This window comes from Neofelis nebulosa, chromosome 2 (assembly GCF_028018385.1).
Source record: "Neofelis nebulosa isolate mNeoNeb1 chromosome 2, mNeoNeb1.pri, whole genome shotgun sequence".
Taxonomy (NCBI): Eukaryota; Metazoa; Chordata; class Mammalia; order Carnivora; family Felidae; genus Neofelis; species Neofelis nebulosa.
In genome coordinates, this window is record NC_080783.1 from 211,523,552 (window position 1) to 211,544,153 (window position 20,602).

Genomic DNA, 20,602 nt, shown 5'->3' on the forward strand with positions numbered 1-20,602 from the left:
CACCCTAACTCCTCCCAAATTCAGCCCACGAGCTCCCCTTTACAAGGTGCTGTGCAGTGCAGGCGGGGGACAGAGCAAACCCTCAACCCGGCTCCCAGGATCACAGGAGGAAGCCCAGGAACAAGTCTGGGGCTGACTTAGGGCAGGAGGGATAGTCCAACATCTCTCAGCCTTGGGTGATCTCCCTGCCACGCAGGTGGGGTTTTACTGAAGTGATCTCACATTACTTGGGGGAGAAAATGGGCACATAATGAGCCATGCATTAATGCATATTCTTTTCACCGCAGTCTCTTTCCCTTTCTCAACTGGTTCCCCAAGATCATGCCAGGGTCGAGCGGGGACACAGGCAGGGGCCCGAGGGTCTTGAACCGAGCTCTCCAGTGAACCTGACAACCCGGGACGTCGCTACAGATAACAGAGTCACCGTGAGTGCTGGCTTTGACCTTGATACGAACACGGGTAAAATTTAAAAATCTTATCTGTCCTAGCTCCAGAATGTTCTATACCTTGCCCAAGGTCCCAGACGCTTCCTGGCAGAGCAGGAGCTCTTGGGAAAGAGATTCCAAACAGAGAAATGGATCGTCGTTGGCCTAAAACCTGATACACCCTTATCCCGTTGACCAGCTATGTTTAAAATCACTGCCAGGGCGCCTGGGTGGCTCAGTTGGTTAAGTGTCCGGCTTCGGCTCAGGGCATAATCTTGCAGTTCACAGGTTCGAGCCCCGCATCAGGCTGTGTGCTGACAGCTCGGAGCCCGGAGCCTGCTTCGGATTCTGTGTCTCCCTCGCTCTCGGCCCCTCCTCTGCTTGCACTCTCTGTCTCTCTCAAAAAATAAACAAACATTGGGGCGCCTGGGTGGCGCAGTCGGTTAAGCGTCCGACTTCAGCCAGGTCACGATCTCGCGGTCCGTGAGTTCGAGCCCCGCGTCGGGCTCTGGGCTGATGGCTCGGAGCCTGGAGCCTGTTTCCGATTCTGTGTCTCCCTCTCTCTCTGACCCTCCCCCGTTCATGCTCTGTCTCTCTCTGTCCCAAAAATAAATAAAAAACGTTGAAAAAAAAAAAATAAAATAAACAAACATTAAAAAAAAAAAAAAAGTTAAGAACGAAGTCACTGCCTTCTCTGAGCCTCGGCTTCCCCACCTGTAAAATGAAAACCCCAGAGCAAGGACACCCCAAGTCTACGAGATCACCCCCCTTCCACGACAGAGGGAGGCTGAGTTGAAGGTGTCAGCCCTGTCCCCCAGGCCACGACAGCCCTGGGCTTCAGGCAGGGAGGGTAACACTATTTGTGCTCGACAGAGGGGAAACTGGAAGCTGCGAGAAGTGACTTCTTCAAGAATGCACAGCAAGCACAATGTTCAAGTCGGGTCCCGAGCCTGGGAGCCTGGCCCTGAGCCCTGGGGTTTCCACGGCACCCACGCTCCTCAGCGGCAAGGAAAATAACCACACAAGGAATGCAGACTCCGGGTGCACGAAGCAGAGGATGGGGTGTGCCTGGTCACCATGAAATGCGCAGCACCTCGCTCGGGGCAGGGCACATGCAGCGGTCAGTAAAAATCCGCAGCATAGACGGAAGCAGGCCCTGCCGTGTCCAGGCTCATGGCTCAGGGAATCCGCTGTGTTAACTTACCGCGAGAACAACAGACTACTCCTTCTGCTGAAGGAAGGGGCAAGCGGCGTGTATCTCCGAGCTGCCCCAGGCTTGCGGCCACCCAGCACCACGGAGACCCTCATTTCCTGGCCACCAGGGCACTTCAGCCGGGAACACATCTCCTGTCCCTCTAGGTCATGTGCATCTGGCCTCCTGGCCCACCATCCCGGGCACCACTCCACGTGCTAAGCTGCCCTGCTCCCTGCTTCCTCCGGGCCCCATCCATCTCGGCTGCCTGGAAGGTGGACCCGGGGTGGAGACACGAGCCCCAGGTCAATCTGCCATCATGCTAATTAACCCCCAGCTCGGCCTTCTCGCAAACATTCATGGGCACGTAGGCGGGAAGCACGGGAGAACCCAAGGCAAGATGCCCTCTCTGTCCCCTCCTGGCTTTCTTCTCCCAGGTGGGGCTCCGTCTCCGTCTAGGCCTGGGAGAGGCACCTTCTAACTCAGCAGGCAGCTCGACATCACTGCTACCTGACAACTGGGAGGTCCCCTGTGGTTGGTCCTGCAGGGTGGGGCGGTGGTACCCCTGAGTTCTGAAGCACAGGGACCTCTTACAAATGGCCCACTTGTGGCAGAGACAAGACCTACAAAAAGCAGCGTGTAAAGTCTAAGATACAGGCATGTGTGCACACGGGATCCGCTCCCCATGGTGGTCTACACAGCACTTCTCGGGCTGACCGCTTCCGCTAAATGCAAGTTAATGCTGGGAGCTCCCCCCGAGCTCTGACTCCCTCTTCTCTCTGAGCCTTTACCCCCTCCTGAGCACTCTGCACCCGAAGTTTCGAGCTACTGGACATTGGCTCAAACACCCTGTTATGACACGAGTCAGAACTGGGTTCAAACTCCACTTCTGTTTAACTTGCTGTGTGACCTTCAGCAAGTTCCTCCACCTCCCTCAGCTTCAGGGTCCTCCCCAGTACGACGGGGGGCAGAGGAAGATCACTGCCATGTAAGTAGCGCCCCCTGGAGTTGTGGCACGAGGGGGCTTTGGAGTCTGGGCTCGGAAACCCGACTGCCTGGGTTTGAGCCCGGCTGTGCCACTTCCTGGTGGGGGGGGCGGGGATCCTGGGCGAGGTCCCTCACCGCTCTGTGCCTTCATGCCCCCCTCTGTCAGATGGGGATAACACAGTTGCGATGCAGAGCCCCGGCCTAAGATAAAAATACTCAATAAAGGTTAGTGACTTAAATCCTGAAACATCTTCCACCTCACAAGTAGGAGTCAGGCGTGAACTAAGTCCAATGAAGGCCCAGGACGTCAGCTGCACCACTGCATGTTCCATAAGAAGCAGTGATCGAGGTTGGTGGGATCATTTATGCCCTAAGATGGGCCGATAAGATCCAGGGGGTGGCAGGACCCTGCCCGGGGCCTCCCTCTGGATCGGGGCTGATGAAGGCGCCTGACCGGCTGGGGGGTCTGCTGACCGGCAGCCAGGAGGTATTCCATGTTGGACAGTAAGCCCGGGCCCCCGAGGGATGCCGGGAGCACGGCTCGGCGGAACCCTTCGTTAGCTTTCCGAGGGATTCCTGCTTGTCCAGGGAACGTCTCTGCTGGCCAAAGGCTGCTGGGGGGGATCCTCCAAGAAAACACCAGCAGGTTGTGAGGTCTGGCCCGCTGCTCCCAGACGGCAATGGCCCAGGGCCAGGGGGTGGTGCCTGCGGCAGGCGGGTTTCTTGGGAGCGAGGGCAGAAACAGCGCCAACCCGGAGCACGGCCGCCAGAAAAGGAATGGAGACTTGGGCCATTCCCGTCATCCCCCTGCCGCCTGACCCCGCCTCTCCCCCACCCTCACTGCACCACGCCCGACTCTCGCCTGGGTCTGTGGCGGCTGCCGTTTTCACAGATGAGGAAACTGAGGCCCAGGCAGGTTAAGAGTGACTCCTGAGGTCACACGGTGACTGGCCAGTGGAACAGAACCTGAAATGGGTCTAGGTGCCCAACACCAGTCAGTAAGTGACCCTCACTGAGCACCGGTGTGCACCTGCCCTGGCTCACCGTCACCTCACCTCACAATCCTCACCCCCGCACCCCCCCAGGCAGAAGGCCTCGTAGCCCTGACTTCACACGTGTGCAAACTGAGATTCAGAGAGGTGAAGTCCCTTGTCAGAGGTCACACAGCCCGAACATGGCGGGACCCAACGGGGACTCCGTTAGAACGGAACGGCTAAGAGAGATGCTAAGATTAGACCATCCCACGCTCGACGCTTGAGAAACGTCCAACTTTACAGAAGGCTGGCTCTCCACGGGGGCGAGACCCACCCCCACCTCCCCCAGGGAACCCTGGGAAATGCCCGGAGACTTCTGGTGGTCACAGTTGGGAGGTGCCCAAGGCATCTAGCAGGTGGAAGCCAGGGAAGCTGGTGGCCATCCTCCAGGGCACAGGAAGGCCTCACAACAAAGACGGACCGGCCCCAAATGTCAACAGTGCTGAGGGTGAGAAGCCCCGTTGACCGACTGTATGGTGAATATAAAAAAGCCTCCTGTTCTGGAGAGACAGCGCTGATAGGAAACTAGGTCAACACGAACCAAGGTCCTGGGGGCCAGGACTAGCCTGCCCTTGGGGGAAGCGTGTGCTCTCGGGGGCTGGCAGGCCCGTCTCCCTCCCCCTCCGTGTGACAGAGGCCAGCGAGGAGGGCCCGAGGGACATGCGAGGGTTGGTGGGGGAGGGGCCCCTTCAGGCCAGCAGCCGGATGTCCCTACAGAGGCCCCGCAAACGGAGCCGAAGCCTCCACGTCACGAAGCTCGGGGCCTCCCCGACTCCCAGCTCTGCCTCTCAGCCCGCTGGGCAGCTCTGGGTGAGCCTCTCGCCCTCCGAGCCCGCTTCCACGTCCCTAAAGCGGGCACCACAAGAACGTGAGGGGTGACGGCCGATGGATACGGGTTTCCCTTTTGGGGCGGAGCGGGGCGGGGGGGGGGTGCAAGCTGTTCTAGAACCGAATTGTTTGGTGACGGTCGCACAGCTCTGTGAACGTTCTAAAATCCACCGAACTGTACATCTTGCAAGGCTGAGTTTCATGGGATGTGACATCTCAGTAAAACATATTAAAAAATACATGCATTCACCCCACGGGGTGGTGCCACAAAGCCAATGCGGCCACAGAGGTGAAGCCACGCCACGTGCGGGAATGTCTGGCTGGGCCGGAAGTCGTCATCGGGAAGACATCCACCCGAAGGGCAGGCGGCCGAGGGGGAGCGTGGGTGCTGCCGTCAGCAAACAGCGAGGGGGCTTTGCTTCTTGGGAAGCCAAAGCCTTTGGCTCTTTCTTACTCAGGTCAAGCAGCTACGCAAGGTGTGTGGAGACCGGGGAGGGGACGGTGCCTAAGCTAGAACGGGGCCGCTCGTTCTCACCGGGCACCAGGCCGCTTCCCACGGTTCTCGTGTCACGGCACGATGGGCGGGTGGGAATTGACCAGCTCAGCTCCCTTCTCCTCGGAGGCACCTCAGGGTCACTTGAGAAATTACTCATCACCAGCGGCCACAGCCAGGACCCCCAGGTGAGTGGTAACCGCCGTGACCCAAGATGGGCCATTTTCACACTTACAAAAAAACGGAGGTGAAATTCAAAGGACAAAGGGTTCGGGTTCCTGCTCCCCGGCGGGGGCCGCTGAGCAGACCCACTCCGTCTGGAACCCTGGCTTCCCCACCTCTGCGGCTGCCTTGGCTTCGGCCAGCCATTTCTTTCTTTTTAAAAAAATGTTTATTTTGAGGAGGGGGGAGGGGCCGAGAGAGGAGGAGGGAGCGAATCCCGAGCAGGCCCCGCGCTGTGTGCGCAGAGTCCGGCGTGGGGTTCAGTCCCACGGGCCGTGAGATCGTGCCCTGAGCCGAAATCAAGAGTCTGAGGCGTAACGGACCGAGCCACCCGGGCGTCCCATTCTGCGAGCCGTCTCTAAGCCTGGCCCTCCGGTGCATCCCCTGTGCCAAACCAGCCAGGCTGCTTCCCGTTGGACGTAAGGCACCCGAGGACGTAAGGCACGCGCACAGGGGTGGCGCCCTCCCTCCGGTCCCGGCCTGGGCAGCAGTGCACTGGGGCGCACGCTGGCCAACATGAGCTTCTCTGGATGGTGCTCCGCAGAGGAGACCTCCAGTCTCCTGGGCACCCCGACAGAGCTGGGGCTCTCACACTTCTCCGCAGAGCCCCCCGCTTTGTGGCCGAGCCCTAGGCAGACACGGGCCCCGCTGATGGTATGAGGAGCTGCAAACACTCCCCGTAACGATTCACACTTAGCAGAGGGGTGCGATGCCTGCCAGAGGGGGCGGCCAGAACCTGAGTTTTGCTGGCCAGAACGGAAGCAGGTTGACCAGTCTGGGCATGGGGAGAGTGGAAACAGAGATGGTTGGGTTCCCACTCCTGAAAAGTCCCAGAAACACCCAGAATGCTTGAGGTCAGTGCTCTGAGGCAAGGAAGACACAGCTGTCCAACCACGGGGCACTGGGAAGACCTGGGAGGATAGGAACCTTGCTTCCCCCTGCACCCAGTTCCTAGGTCTGCAGCGGGAAAGGCTTAGCACCGGGGACCTCAGGGCTGGGAAAAGCCCTCCCCAGAGGGGACCTGGCGGCTGCACCTTGTTCTGGCCTGGGCAGTTCTCACCACTAGGGGTCAGCATTGGACAGGAGACCCAGGAGGGGCCCAAGGGTCCTGACCTGCCACGGGTGCGGCCCACGATCCTGAAGGAAGTGATCGTAGAGAACCTTTGTGTCACCGTGTCATCACTGTGTACGGGCACGTGCTAAGTGCTTCCCCTGCATTATTTAACTGAAACCTTCATAAAGGCCCCGTGGGGTATATGCCATTATCCCTACTTAGACTCGAAACAGGCCCCAAGAGGTGAAGGATCCTGCCCAAGGTCACACAGCTGGATTCAAGCCCAGAACCCATGGCCATCAGCACATGGTTGGCCAGCGTCAGAGCTCTGAGGGAGAACCCTGAGTTCTACGAGCTGCGTGGGCCTCCCCACCCCTCATGAGCACTTTGCGTAGTCTCCTTCCAGCCATGGTCACATTGAGACCCTGGTCGCTTCAAAGGCCCCTCACTTAAGTCATGGGATCCCTGGGCTTCCCCCAGCCACGTCCTGGGAGGGCAGGGTGAAGTAAAGACCGTCTCCCCCATTCTGATACAAGATAAAGGGCGCGGAAGCCCAAAGAAGTTCAGTGAGTGGCCCCAGGTCACGCAGGGGCAGGCAGAACAGGACTCCAGGGCTCTGGACCCCTCCCACCAGGCCCGGACATACTACCTGGGTGCTCTGTCCCCACATGCAGGCTGGTCACCTCCATGGAAAACACAGAGTTTGGAAGTACTTTGAAGGTTTGTTTTGGAATAGAAAAAGAAGAACATTTTTTTCCTTGACAACCCCAGTAACACATTTTTCACTAGAGATGTAAACAGGAGGGGAAACAAAGGAACTAAAATCTCTTATAATCCTACTACCCAGAAAATAACCACTCTTAATTTTTTGGTGCATTTCCTCCCAAAGCAAATGTTTTCCTAAACAAATACGTGTATTTTAGAATATTCTTTATGTTTTTATTTTTGAGAGAGAGAGAGAGAGAGAGAGAGAGTGTGAGTGGGAGAAAGGCAGAGAGAGGGAGACACAGAATCCGAAGCAGGCTCCAGGCTCTGAGCTGTCCGCACAGAGCCCGGACGCGGGGCTCGAACTCACGGACCGCGAGATCATGACCTGAGCTCAATTTGGACGCTTAACCGACTGAGCCACCCAGGCGCCCCTAAATATGTGTATTTTAAATCAAGACGGGCTTGGTTTCTTTGCTGACAGTGGCCTGGGAGTGTGGTGCATTTCATCCCTGCAGGTGGAGGAGAGGCTGTGGTCCGGGCTCAGCGGTCAACCTGAGCAGACAGCAGACCCCGCGCCCAGCCGCACCCTCTCCTCCGCCCACCCTGTCCGCGTGCCCTGTCCCCCGCGGCACGTCGTGGGTGCCCCGGCTGCGTGGGGGGGGGGGGGGGGCTCTCACCATGGCCAGCTCGGCCTCCAGCTCCTTCATCCGGTTGTCCTTGAGGTCCAGCTGGGAGCGCAGCGCCGTGGCGTGGTCCGTGGCCTCCTTGGCTTGGCGCCGAAGCTCCCACTTCTCACGCTCCAGCAGGTCCTTTTCCTTAGCCAGGGCTTTGACGGCGTCCTCGCTCTCCTGTGGGGACGGAGCGCCAGGGGAGTTACAGCGGGGCTGCGGGACAGCCTCTCGGCCCACAGACACCCAGAGGGGGGCCCTGAGCCCTGGACCAGAGGAAGGGGAGGGGAGGCGCTCTGGCTGATGCTCAGTGAACAGCGTTTCCACAAGACGTGAGCAAATGAGCGTGACGGGTTAAGTCGTCTGACCTCGTCAAGTCTCCGTTGCTCCGTCTTTAAGATGGGGGCAGGGGGTCGACACCGCTTGTTTCAAGTTATAAAGATCAAATGACTTTACACGTGGGAAATACATGGCGTCTGACGGAACTCTGGGTCAGTAACGGGTGTGGGGCTTTGTTCTGTTGTTTGGTAACGTGTGTGCCCCCGGCACGGAGGGGCCCAGGAGACACCTGCAGCCCGGCTGCTCTGGCGGCCACGGGGTCCCGCAGCACCTCACGAGGTCACAGCCGATGACGGAGCAGGCCGCACCCCTCAGCTCGCTGCTGGGTCTGGATGCAGCACTGTCCTCCGCCAGTGCCCCGGCCGGGAGCTGTTCTTCCCGGGGTGCAGAGGGAAGGGCCGTACAGGGGCAAAGCCAGCAGGCGGGGAACACGGTCAGGGGGCCTGACCTCCCAGGGCAAGAGCTGGTGTCAGAAGGCCAGGTGCCCCTCCCGAGAAGAAGGGTCCCAGCACGGAGCCCCGCCCACCCACCCAGCAAGGTCTTCTGATTCACCAGACCAGGAGCCACGCTCAAGGTCCCTGTGTGGCCTGGGGCACATCCTGCCTTGTTTAACAGCCCTGTTGCAGAAGGCCCGACTTCCAGATGGCCAGAGCCAAGGAGGCCGAGGGCTGTCCCCTTCTCTGGGGCTGTCATGGAGCTGGAGCTATGTCTTGTGGTCTGGGGACAGAGAGAGTCCGGGTCAAATCCCGGCTCTGCAAGGACGAGCCGCGATGACTATCGGGCCTGGGCGGCCTGGGCGCCCTGGTCTCTGCCGCGGAGGTAATACCCCAGGTACTTTAGGGTGTTGTTCTGGGGACTGAATGAGACAATCCACGCGGAGAGCTCAGCACGGGGCGAGCGCACGGCAGACCCTGCTCGACCGTCCTCTCTGAGCGGCCCTCCCTGACCACTCACCCGAGAGTAGCCCTGGGCTCCCTCCAACCTGCTGCCTGATACTGGTCATTCAACCCATCCACATTCACGGATGCTGTCGGCAGGCATGAGCCAGACCAAAAAAAATCCCCGCATCCGCGGGGCTCACAGAGAAAAGCCGTCGCGCATGCGCCGCGAGAGCAGGGACGTGCCACTTCGGTTTCCTGGCGTGTACCCGGGTCCCAGGACGGCAGCCCGGCCAGCAGCAGCGGGTGACAGATGCTGCCGAAGAAATGACTATGTGCATCCCGGCTGCTGGGACAGCTACAAAGGCCATCACCACGTATCAGCCCTCGGCGTGGTGTGAGCAGCACCCCCCCCCCCCTTGCCGCTTCCTAGTGCAGTCTGGAGGAGGGGGTGGGGGGACGATCCTTCCCAGGACGGGTCGCCGGCACCTGCTTTAGGGTCAGGGTGCCCGGGTAGGACTCTCAGCTCGGCCCCCTGCAGGCTCCAGAACACTGGCCGAGTTCTTCAACTTCCCCAAACCTGGGTCACCTCAGTTGTGAGGCAGTGGTGATACCACCTCCTAGGGTGACGGGACGCCCAGCAGAAACTGGCAATGCAAGACACAGACGGCGTATCGCGCAGTCACAGGGGAAGCTGTAGTCTGACGTTCTGGAAGCAAGAGTCTCCGTGCAGGGAGGCATTCTACTGCTGGTCAGTCCTTTCTCTGTGGGGCTGGGTTCAGGTGGGGTCGGTGCAAACAGGTGACAGGCATGGCCCCCGGCACCCACCCGGACGGGGAGCTCCTCCCCTGCGGGCCGAGCTGTGTCCTGGGCATCTGCCCCCAGCACCCAGCCACAAGCCTCGATCATAGAAGCGTGTGGAAAATGAATAACCGGTTAAGGACTGTCCCTTCGAACTGGCTGGTGTAACGAGGGGCTGCTTACAAAACATTCTTGAATCAGGAAGGTCCACTAGGACCCCGGGATCATTTTTGCCTCCGCGTCTCTTTGCAGTCACTGACTGCCCTGGTCGCGAGCAGACTGAGGGTTCCAGGCTGGGGGGGAAAGGCCTCCAGGTGCTTTCCGTCTTGGTGAGGACTCGGACACCCACTCCCATGATCACATTCCCTGGCAGCAGGAGGGCGGGGCTCAGTCGCAAGTGACACGGAATGTTCTGGACACACGTCAAGCATGGTGCCTCCGCGTTTTAGGCAATTATATTTAAACCTGACAACACCCCCCCCCCCCCCGCCATGAGGTGGGGAACTAGGACCATCCCTGTCTCACAGATGAGCGAGCTGAGGCCAGAGAAGTAGAACAGCTCCCCCCGCCACCTCCCCGAGAGTGTGGTGGAGGTCTCCATCCTTGCCGGTAACTGAGGCAGGAAAGCAACTGAAAGGAAACCCGCCAGGGAGGTTGGAACCACACGGGGGTCAGGGTGGTCACTGGACAGAAGGAGGAGGGGTGCAGTGAGAATGGTGTTTCAAGGGGACGAAGGCCTGTCTGGGGAGGTGAAGAGGGCGGGCTGAAGGCGGCCCGCTGTGACAACGGCCTCACTACCCAAGACGGCCCTGTGTCTGGCCCGTGGCCCCCAGCCTGCCCGCCCGACTTGCCGCGAGAACTTCCTCGGCCGGATTTACGGAGAGTCCCAAATCGCCCTCCAAACTGCACCGTGTGACGGGGCACGAGCATCAGGCACAACTTTCTGGGAGGCTGCGTTTCCGCGAACTTTCTGGGCAGACTCCAAACCCCTCATTTCTCAGCAGCCTGTGCCTGTGCTGACCCCAGTAGCTCAGAGAACTGGGGTCCTGCCCCCTGTTCCAGGTGAGGCCCGCAGGGGTCCTCGGGAGGAGCTGGGTGGGCCGTGGCAGGCTAAGTGGCAGGACCAAGGAGGGCGGGGCGCCCAAAGGTTCCGTTAATCCTGTTCACGGGGACACTTACTTTGTGCATAAAATGCAACTTTTTTTTTTTTTTTTCTTTAACCAGTTGCAAGGTCTTGGAAGAGACAATAAAATCAGGACTTGTGGTTTTAGCTTCTCCAAACCAGCTCTAAACAGGTGGCTTTGGGTCAGTCCCTGGACCCTTCATAGCCTCAGTCCTCCCGTCTGTAAAATGGGGTTGCGCCCAACAACGATTAAAGACCCACCACAATGTTGCTCTTCCACTGACAGGCCAGAAGTACAACTTGCTCCACACGACGAGGGTTAAGACACTAAGTTTTCTTTTAATTAGTGTTTTCCAAATTCCTTTTTCTGAATGAATCCGAAGGCTCTTGCCATTCCGTAAGAGTGACGCTTGGTGCTGAGCTGTGGCCATCTATGGCTGCCCGTGGCTGGCTTCGGATTGTTCAGCAGCTTCAACCCACCCCCCATTGCTGGCTGGACTTAGGGGGGTGCCCCCAGGTACCTGCGACTTAAAAAAAGTCACGGCACGGACCTGGCGGAAGGTGGATCTCTGTGGAGATTTTATTTTCAAGGAAAAGCGCGTCTCTAAAATGTAATGACCCACTGAAAGACGGGAGAGATGTTGGCTATTAAGCCCCAGGATGGTCACACTGCCGCTGAAATGCTCAGCACAGCACCCATGGCTCACGAGGGCAGCTGGGACCTCTTCTCTGTGGTCTGCCTTGGGTTGCTCTGTAAACAGTTAACAGCGGAAATAACTCGGGTCTGTCCAAACTCCTACGCACCCCGCAGAGCCCCACTCCTAGGTCACCTCCTCCGAGAAGCCTCACGAGCCTCTCTCCCTGCAGGCAGAATTTCTTGCTGTCGCCCCGGCTCTCTCTTCACACTTTTGTTGTGGTATCATTAGTAAGGCGCCTAGCGAGTATTTAGTGAGCACTTACTGGAAGCCAGATGCCGTGCTGGGTGCCCGGCATGGCGTCTCCATCACAGCCGCAGGAGGTCTGAGGCTGCAAAGGTTAGGTGAGATGCCCAAGGGCACACCCACAGGGGGCTGGGATCTGAATTCGGGCCACCCAGAATCCACAGTCCTCACTGACACTGGCTGGGCTGTCCTGTCTGGGCTTGTCTGCCTGGGGGGGCACGGAGGCCCCCCAACTAGGGGCTGTGCCCATTTCTTCTCCGTGCCCAGGCCCGGGCCAGACATATTGCAGGCCTCCTCAGGCGACCACAGGGGACACGGGCAGTGAGTGTGTGTGCTTGGGGATTAGAGAAGCCAGACCCCTTGCTGGGCAGAGAAGGCAGCCTGCAGGCAGTGGTAGGTGAGGGTGCTGGTGTCTACAGGGGGAGGGGAGGAAGCTGGTATCTGGGAGGGGGGAGGGGAGGAAGCTGGTGTCTGGGAGGGGGAGGGGAGGAAGCTGGTATCTGGGAGCGGGGAGGGGAGGAAGCTGGTGTCTGGGAGGGGGAGGGGAGGAGGGGGAGGGGAGGAGGGGGAGGGGAGGAGGGGGAGGGGAGGAAGCTGGTGGGGAAGAAGGGGAGGGGCAAAAGGGGGAGGAAGCTGGTGTCTGGGAGGGAGGAGGGGAGGAAGCTGGTGTCTGGGAGGGGGAGGGGAGGAGGGGGAGGGGAGGAAGGGGGTGGGGAAGAAGGGGAGGAGCAAAAGGGGGAGGAAGCTGGTGTCTGGGAGGGAGGAGGGGAGGAGGGGGAGGGGAGGAAGCTGGTGTCTGGGAGGGGGAGGGGAGGAGGGGGAGGGGAGGAGGGGGAGGGGAGGAAGCTGGTGTCTGGGAGGGAGAAGGGGGCGGGGAGGAAGGGGAGGGGCAAAAGGGGGAAGATGCTGGTGTCTGGGAAGGGGGAGGGGAGGCAGGGGGGAGGGGAGGGGAGGCAGGGGGGAGGGGAGGGGAGGCAGGGGGGAGGGGAGGGGCGGGCCCCACCTTGCGGTGCTGCTCATAGTTGCGGATGAAGTCGCGCAGCTGCTCCTCGCGGCTCTCCAGCGTGGCGTACAGCTGCTGCATCTGGCTCACCAGGTCGGTCTTCTCGCCCTTTAGGCGCTTCCGGTCGGCTTTCATGGCTGCGGGGCGGAAGAGCTTGTGAGTGCCAGAGTCTAGCCGGCCGTCGGCCCGATGGGGAGAAGGGGCACTGCCTCTATTCTCTTTCTAAGAGATGAGAAAACGGGGTTCAGGAAGGCGACGTTTCTCTCCCACGCGCCCCTGTCCCTTAGTGGCATTCCCGGGATTCGAACCTGGGCCACCTGTCTCTAGAACCTGTTCTCACCTCTCGGTTTTACGGATCCAGCCAGGGCAGCAAGTCCTGGACTGAGCATCTCTCCCAGCCCTGAACCGAAGGGGTCTCCAGGGTGAGGGGGCTGGAGGCCCGGTGAGCGCCCGTGGCCAGGGAAGCTGATGGCACCCCGACTCCGGGCCGAAGGAGCCCCGCACGGTCCATTCTGAGCCCCCAGGAAGACTCAGCCCAGCACCATAGTCCATCATCTGCCCCGTTTCCTCCACAGGAGAAGCACTTGATGAAAAACGCGCAGCAAGAAATGACACGGAAAGTGTGCGTAACGGCCAGAAATACAGATAGGTCAGACTCCGTCAAAACATAAAACTTCTGTGCTTCAGAGGCCACAAAGAGAGTAAAAAGGCAACGCAGGAAATGGGAGAAGGTACTTGCAGACCGTATGTCTGGTCTGATAAGGGGCTTACGTGCAGAATATATAAAGAGCTCTCACAACTCAATAAGAAGAAGACAACCCAAGTAAGAACGAGGCAAAGGATCTGAACAGACATTTCTCCAAGAAATGGCCAACAAGGACAGGAAAAGGGTCTTGACCTCATTAGTCCAAGGGGGCTGCAGATCACAGCCACAAGGACATACCCCTTCACACTCACTAGCATGGCCACAAATAAACAAGACGGACTCACGGTTGACGTGGATGTGGGGATACTAGGACACCTTGCACACTGCCGATGGGGACGGATGGAAACGGTGCAGCCACGGGGGAAGGCAGCCTGACGGTTCTGCAAGGGATTCCACAGAGTTGCCCTGTGGTCCGGCGACCCACGCCTAGGCACATGCCCAAGAGAGAGGGAAACACGCGTCCACGCAAACGCTCGTACGCAAACGTTTACGGCAGCACGGGTCGCAGAAGCCACAAGGTGAAAAGCAACTCAAATGGCCAGCAACTGATGAAGGAATTAAAAACCCAAACACGCGGTGCGGTGACGCATACGACGGAACGCTGTCTGACAGTGGAAAGAGGTACCGTTTCACGCTACGACGCGGATCAACTCTGAACGGTCTGCTAAGTGAAAGAAGCCAGTCGCCGATGTAGGATTCCATATGCCGTATGAACGGTCCACAGTAGGGAAATCTACGGAGACAGGATGCAGACAAGTGGCTGCTGAGGGCTGGGGGGAGGGGTGGATGGCGGGGGACGGGGGTGTGTGGCTACAGGGGCGGTATTTGGAGGGCCTGGGGTTTCTTTCTGAGATGATGAAAATGTTCTAATGTTCTAATGTTCTAATCACAGATAAGCAGTCTGTGAATATACTAAAAACCACTGAATTGTACATTGTAAACGGTGAATTGTATGATATGTGAATTATATCTTAATAAAGCTCTCTTTCTCATACACACACACACACACACACACACACACACACACAGGGCCATGAGCTCTAAGCAACCTCCTGGCAGGCAGCGTGACTTTTTGCTCCCTGCAGACCCTCTCTCACACCGCTGGCTCTTTGACAAATGGAGAGAGTAGCTGTGGTCAGGGGGGGCTGTGGCTGCAGAGGGGGCTCCACTGCCTTGTCCCAGCGCTCCCAGAAGTCTGTTCTGTCCTGTCCCTGGAGAGAACACCAAGCAGAGTTGTTCAGATGGTATGGAGGAGGGTAAAGCAACTCCGTGGCTCCGGAGGGCTCTCACGCTCCTTGGCCTGAGAAGGCACAGAGTAGTTAAGTCATTTGCCCAAAGTCACACAGCCATGTCTGACCTGAAAGCCGACACAGGTGACCCCACGTTATGCTGTTTGGAGCCTCCAAGATCTGGAGGGTCCCGGCCCCATGGCTAGCTGAGGGCAGTGATATGGGGCAGACCATGGCTGTGACACCCCATCTCGTCCTCGACATCCAACTCTGCAAACTCGGCTTGCCAATATGGGAGTCTGGGCCGCCAGGTGGGATGTAAGGACCGAGGATGCCGGGCTCCTGGCCCAGTGCTCGACATAAGCTGATATCCTTCTGGCCCTGAGGGGACTTCCTTCATCCTCCTGCGCTTTGCTCCCCCAACCCCCAACCTGGGTAGAACAGGGACCGTGGGGAGACCCATGCGGTGGGAGCCCTGGGTCTTGGGTGGCCCTTTAAATTCCAGCTTTCAACTCCCCTCAGTCCTGCAGCTGGACCCATCTTCTTAGTGGCAGCTTGGTGGGGCAGCGTAGATCATCAGGGCCGGAGCTCCAGGCCTGCAGGGCTGGGGCTGGGACCTTAGAGGACAGGGACAGTGGACAGCATGGTGAGAGAGCTCATCTCCTCTCTCTCCAGTCAGGCTGGGGGTGGCCAGGGTAGGAGTGGGGGGGGGGCCGGGCTGTGCTAGTTTTCTGTTAGGGTGCAGGGTATAGGTTAACGGTGAGCTTCACTTGAAGAAAACCCAACATCTAAAGACATAAGTGGGTCAGAAGGAATCTTACAGAAGAGCCCAGGCTCAGCTGCCACTGAGAACTAGGAAATTTCCATCTGCATTCTCATCAGACCCTAGATTCTGGCTGTACTCCCTCCTGTGACAGAGGTGGGTGGGAGGGAAGTGCTATCATCCCATTTTACAGGGGAGGAAACTGAGGCCACACAGCCGGCAAATGGCAGAGGTGACTCAGGTGGGTTTCAGACTGTCGAGGGGAGTGGCTCCCAGGGGCTGCGGGTGGGGGCAGCCGACCCGGACAAAGTCACCACTGTGGGACCCTCCACCCCAGGGTTTGAGAAGGTCTCACGGACTCCCCTGGGGAGCATGCCTCTGCCCTTGGTTGGAAATTAATCCCCCTTGGGCTCCGATTTGCCTCTTTCGTTAGCCTTGTCTGGATGGAAACCAAATTCCAGACTTTGCTCTTGGCAACTGGAGGCTCTGGGAGGGATGCCACCCCCTTCCTCCATAGCACTGCTGGGCCTTCCTTCACTTTTGCCAAAACACCTTGGGGAGGGGCGACGTGGCAGCCTGCCGCGGGCCTCCACGGTGCTCCCTCCCCTCTACCCCTGCGCCACCGTGTGCAAGAGCAGCCGTGTGGGCCCCCGTTCTGTCCCCCAGCAAAGGGGTGTGTGCACCTGTGTCTCTGTGTGTTAGTGGCAGGGAGCTCAGTGGTGGGGCAGGGAGCCACGCCTCCCCCATCTGACCGGGGGCTCCTGAGAGCAGCGGCTGGCCCTCCACCTTCAGATTAGTAGCTCCTCCTCAAGGGGAAACTGCGAGCTCCCTTGAACTACTGATCAGGCATATTCTGTGTGCCAGACTCCCTGCCTGCTGCTGCTGGGGGGACAGGGCTGAAGAAGACACGCCCCTACCTCCTGGGAGGTTGCCAGTGTGACGGAGGAGACAACGCGTGCACACGTGGATGACGCTAGACCCCATCCACCCCTCCTTACCAAGGGAACCCCAATTTTGTTTGCGCCCCACTAAAACACTCAACGTGCCATGCTCCCTTGCAACTTGAGGGGCCATGTGTCCAGTTGTGGCTACTAAAACGTACCCAGGAGCCTACTGGGAAAACCCATTTTCTTTATAGCACAAGGTCACAGTGTTTGGGGGACTTCCCATGACCTGCACCCCAACACATTCCTAACGGACACGTCAGGGCTGGCTGTGAGAGGTGCCACCACCCCCACCATAATAACCTTCGCTGCCTGGTTCCTTCGCACGAGCTCTCCCTGGGAACCCCTGCTCTGCGGATTCTGGGGGCACGGCGGGGGCGGCGGCTGGACCCTGCCCAGCTGGGGACTGAGACACAGCCGGAGAAAGCTGGATCTCTGGGCAGGAATGCCGGGTGCAGATCCCTTTGAAACGGAGCCACAGTGTGAACAAAGCAGATGCCGAGCGGTCTGCCATGGCCTCTCGGAAGCACACATGACCGTAACCGACTCACGGGAACTCCTCGCAGAAGCAGGACCTGGGAGCAGGCACCTGTGTGTGTGTGTGTGTGTGTGTGTGTGTGTGTGTGCGCGCGCGCGTCCCCACGGGGCCTGACTGTCCCCGAGTCTCCAGATGCTGGGTCGCTGTCGTCAGACGGGGCTCCCTGAAGGGTGTCACTGGCATTGTAACTCTTTTTTTTTTTTTTTTTTTTTTTTAAATTTTTTTTTTCAACGTTTATTTTATTTTTTGGGACAGAGAGAGACAGAGCATGAACGGGGGAGGGACAGAGAGAGAGGGAGACACAGAATCGGAAACAGGCTCCAGGCTCTGAGCCATCAGCCCAGAGCCTGACGCGGGGCTCGAACTCACGGACCGTGAGATCGTGACCTGGCTGAAGTCGGACGCTTAACCGACTGCGCCACCCAGGCGCCCCGCATTGTAACTCTTTTAAGAAAACAAGAAGATCGGGGGCGCCTGGGTGGCTCAGAAGGTTAGGCGCCCAACTTCGGCTCAGGTCATGATCTCGCGGTTCCTGAGTTCAAGTAGCGCACTGCACTCTGTGCTGACAGCTCGGAGCCTGGAGCCTGCTTCGGATTCTGTGCCTCCCTCTCCTCTGCCCCTCCCTCCTTGTTCTCTCTCTCTCTCTCTCTCTCTCTCTCTCTCTCTCAAATAAATAAACATTAAAAAGAAGACAAGAAGATCAGCACGACAGGTCCCTAAGAAAGAATTTAAATTACTAATTTACACAGCTATGAAAACTATGCAATGGGGTGCCTCCTTCTTCCCTTTGCCACAGGTCTGCTGTTATCCCTCCTTCCAAACTGCATTTTGGCGCTCTCCAAATGTTGCTACTAATGCAGGAGTAGCAGGGTGGGGTCTGTGACACCTGACCTTCCCTCTCGGTGACCAGCCTCCTGCCTCGGCCCAAAGCTCCCGGGCGCTCACTTCACCTTCCCAGGCATCCAGCTTCAGCCGGGCGTGTCCCATTCCAGGAGCCAGGCCACCGGAACCACTGCCATGGTGACGGGTGATGTCATGCCCGGAGGGCCCTGTGGGGTCACCGAGGGAGGCCAGCTCAGCTCCGGGGAATGTGGGGATTCGGGGGGGGGGGGGGGGGGGGGCGGGACTTGTTTTTCTAACTCAGAGGAGGCCGAGTGCCTGCAGGGGGGTGACCAGGGGCCCGGCTGTGGCCCCGTGAAGACAGAGCATCTCTGGGGATGTCCTCCTCTCAAGCTTCTGCCGTGGCCTTTCCGCAGCAGACCCCGTCTTCCTCTCCTGGCTTAGGGGACCACAGCTCCTCACTGACCTCACAGCTGCTGCAAACGCACCACCGGCAGGGGGAGGACCAGCCCCTTCATTGCGGCCACAGGTGACAGACCCTCAGCGGCAATGCCCAGGCATAGGGAGGCCTCCGCCAACAAGCAAGGGAACTGGACAAGCTAATTCGTGGCGTCTGAGCCTCTAGCGGCTGTGTGCCTGGAGGGCAAGGGATTCTACAGGGCGCTTTTGAGCACCAGGGGACTTCTGCTTACCCCCCAAGGCAGAGTGCGCAGGGAGAACCTTGCTGGGGAGGGAGAGGCCAGGCTCCCAGCCTTCCCCTCTCTGAGCCTCAACCGTGCCCCCACCATGAGTGTGCTGGATGGACCCTGTGAGCCTCCTCTGGCTGTGGAGGGCCGAGAAGGCATCACCTCCACGACTGCTCCCCACAGAGGTGTCCAGGGCCTTGGCCAGCACCACACAGCGGGGCAGAATGGGCATCAGTCTGGCGTCAGAGGACCTGGGTCTGTCCCTGGCTCTGAGCCCCTGAGCAAGTCACCACCCTCCCCCAAGTCTCGCTTTCCTAGGTATGAAAACGGTTCCCGTGTGCCCGGCCCTGCTCTGAGCCCCCGATGCGTTCTTGCCACTCAACCACCACAACCACTGTATGAAGTCGTTCCATGTCACAGCATGAGGCAGTAGGCACCCCGGGAGAGTGAGGAGCCGGGTCAGGGAGTGAGTGGCAGTGCCCGTCTCGCCCCACACCCACCTACCCTCTCCCCTCCCCCTCCCACTCTGGTCCTCTGCTGCCTCCAAAATCACCGACCCCAACCAGCCCCGCAGGGTCCCGTAGGCCTCGCCTGCTCCTCAGGACCTTGTGCAGGGGTGGGGCTGGGGGGCTGGGGTGTGTGTGTGTGTAGAGGGGAGGGGGCACTTGCCTTGTGGAGGAGGAAACTGAGGTTCGAAGGGCTAACTTACTCTCCAGGACCCTCACAGCTCAAGGACCGGATCCCGGACTTGCCTCTCTGCCGGCTGACCTGGAACCCCTCACTCCCGTTCCTTAGCCTACTGTGAAAGCACGTCGCTGGAAACAGCAGGACCTGCATCGAAGCGCAAAACCGCTGGATGATCCAGAAATCTGCGCCAGTCACTCCTGCCACGAGACACTGTGTTTGCAGCTTACGGTCCCGAGGGGACCTTCTGAGGTTTCCGTCAACGGCGGTTTGACATTCTTGTGTGCACCCCATGACTGCTCCGTGGCCGCTGGTGGCGTGCGTGCGTGTGTGTGCGCGTGCGTGCAAGCCACAGCTCTCAAGGAATCCTCCCCCGGCCCCCCTCCACAGCTTGCCCAAGACACAGTCTCCTTCCACACGCCCAGATTTCCCATCGGTCTGGCCTCGGAAGACTGCAGGGCCTGGCTCTGGACGGTCCCAAACCAAGAGACCTTATGAAAATGTCCAGCCTGGTCAGTGCCCCCCCCCCCCTTCCCCCCTTCCTCCCGGCAAACAGGCTCTAAGGAAGGTGGGGACGGGGGATGGTGGGCAGAGTCGGGTAAATTTCAGCCCAGGTATGATGATCCCAGCCACCGCCAGCAGGGGGCCCCCTTTCTTTTCCATTCAACACCCCCAACCAGTTGAACCTTCCGCATCCACAGATTCTGAGACAGGAGGGGTGGGCGGGCTGGGGCCAGAAGAGCCTAGTAAACCACTCTGAACAAACACACCCACCAAGATGCTCTCCCAAACAGGTCGCGGGAACAGAAGGCACAGCGCTGGGAGTACAGTCGATGGCATTGGAATAGTATTGTGTGCTGACCGTACTCGGGTGGAAAAAATTTTTTTAATGGGAAAACTTTAAAAAAAGAAGAAAACAAAGCTCTTTTAGCTCAACTTCCCTTTACCGATGGGGAAACTGAGGCCCAGAGAGGGAAAGAGGATACCCAATATCACACAGCCAGCCAGCCCGGGTCTCCTGATTCTCAGACCAACGCCGCTGGGTTAAAAGCATCAGCTTTGGAGTCGGCCTATCAGACTTTAATTAAGCCTCAGTTTCCCCATCTGTGGAACGAGGACTGAAAGTGTACCTACCTCTGCCCGATAGAGAACAGGTTTCCATATCCGGAGTGACCCGTCAGGTGCGGACCCTGAGCACGTGGGGAGAAGAGAGCCTCAGAAAGACACGGTTCCGGATCCACGGAGCCTCGGATTCCAGTCCGGCTTTACCCCTTAACCAGCTTCCCTGCGTGTAACGTCTCTGGGTGTTTCCTCAGCCGGTAAGCTGAGGGTGATAACTTGTACCTTGCGAGGCCCTATGTGACACTACCTGGCACCTGAATCCACAGGGTGTTCACTCAATGTTAGCACCTCCTCCTGTCTTCCGGCTCCCCACGGCTCCCAGGCCCCAGGAGGGCTCAGGAAATACTGGGTGACCTGACCAACAGGCTGGATTCTGGGAAAAGGGCCTGGGGAA

At 58.9% G+C, this 20,602-nt stretch overlaps 1 protein-coding gene across 7 annotated transcripts in view; it reads right to left on the minus strand.

Annotated features, from left to right (window-relative positions):
• Positions 1–20,602, minus strand: part of KAZN (kazrin, periplakin interacting protein) — a 1,084,458-nt gene that overhangs the window by 62,024 nt on the left and 1,001,832 nt on the right. For all 7 annotated transcript variants that reach the window (XM_058696318.1, XM_058696330.1, XM_058696337.1 and 4 more), the window contains 2 exons: positions 12,697–12,833; positions 7,621–7,791 (listed from right to left, as the gene is read on the minus strand). In XM_058696318.1, coding sequence (XP_058552301.1) covers positions 7,621–7,791; positions 12,697–12,833 — 308 coding nt within the window. The remainder of the gene's footprint in view (positions 1–7,620; positions 7,792–12,696; positions 12,834–20,602) is intronic.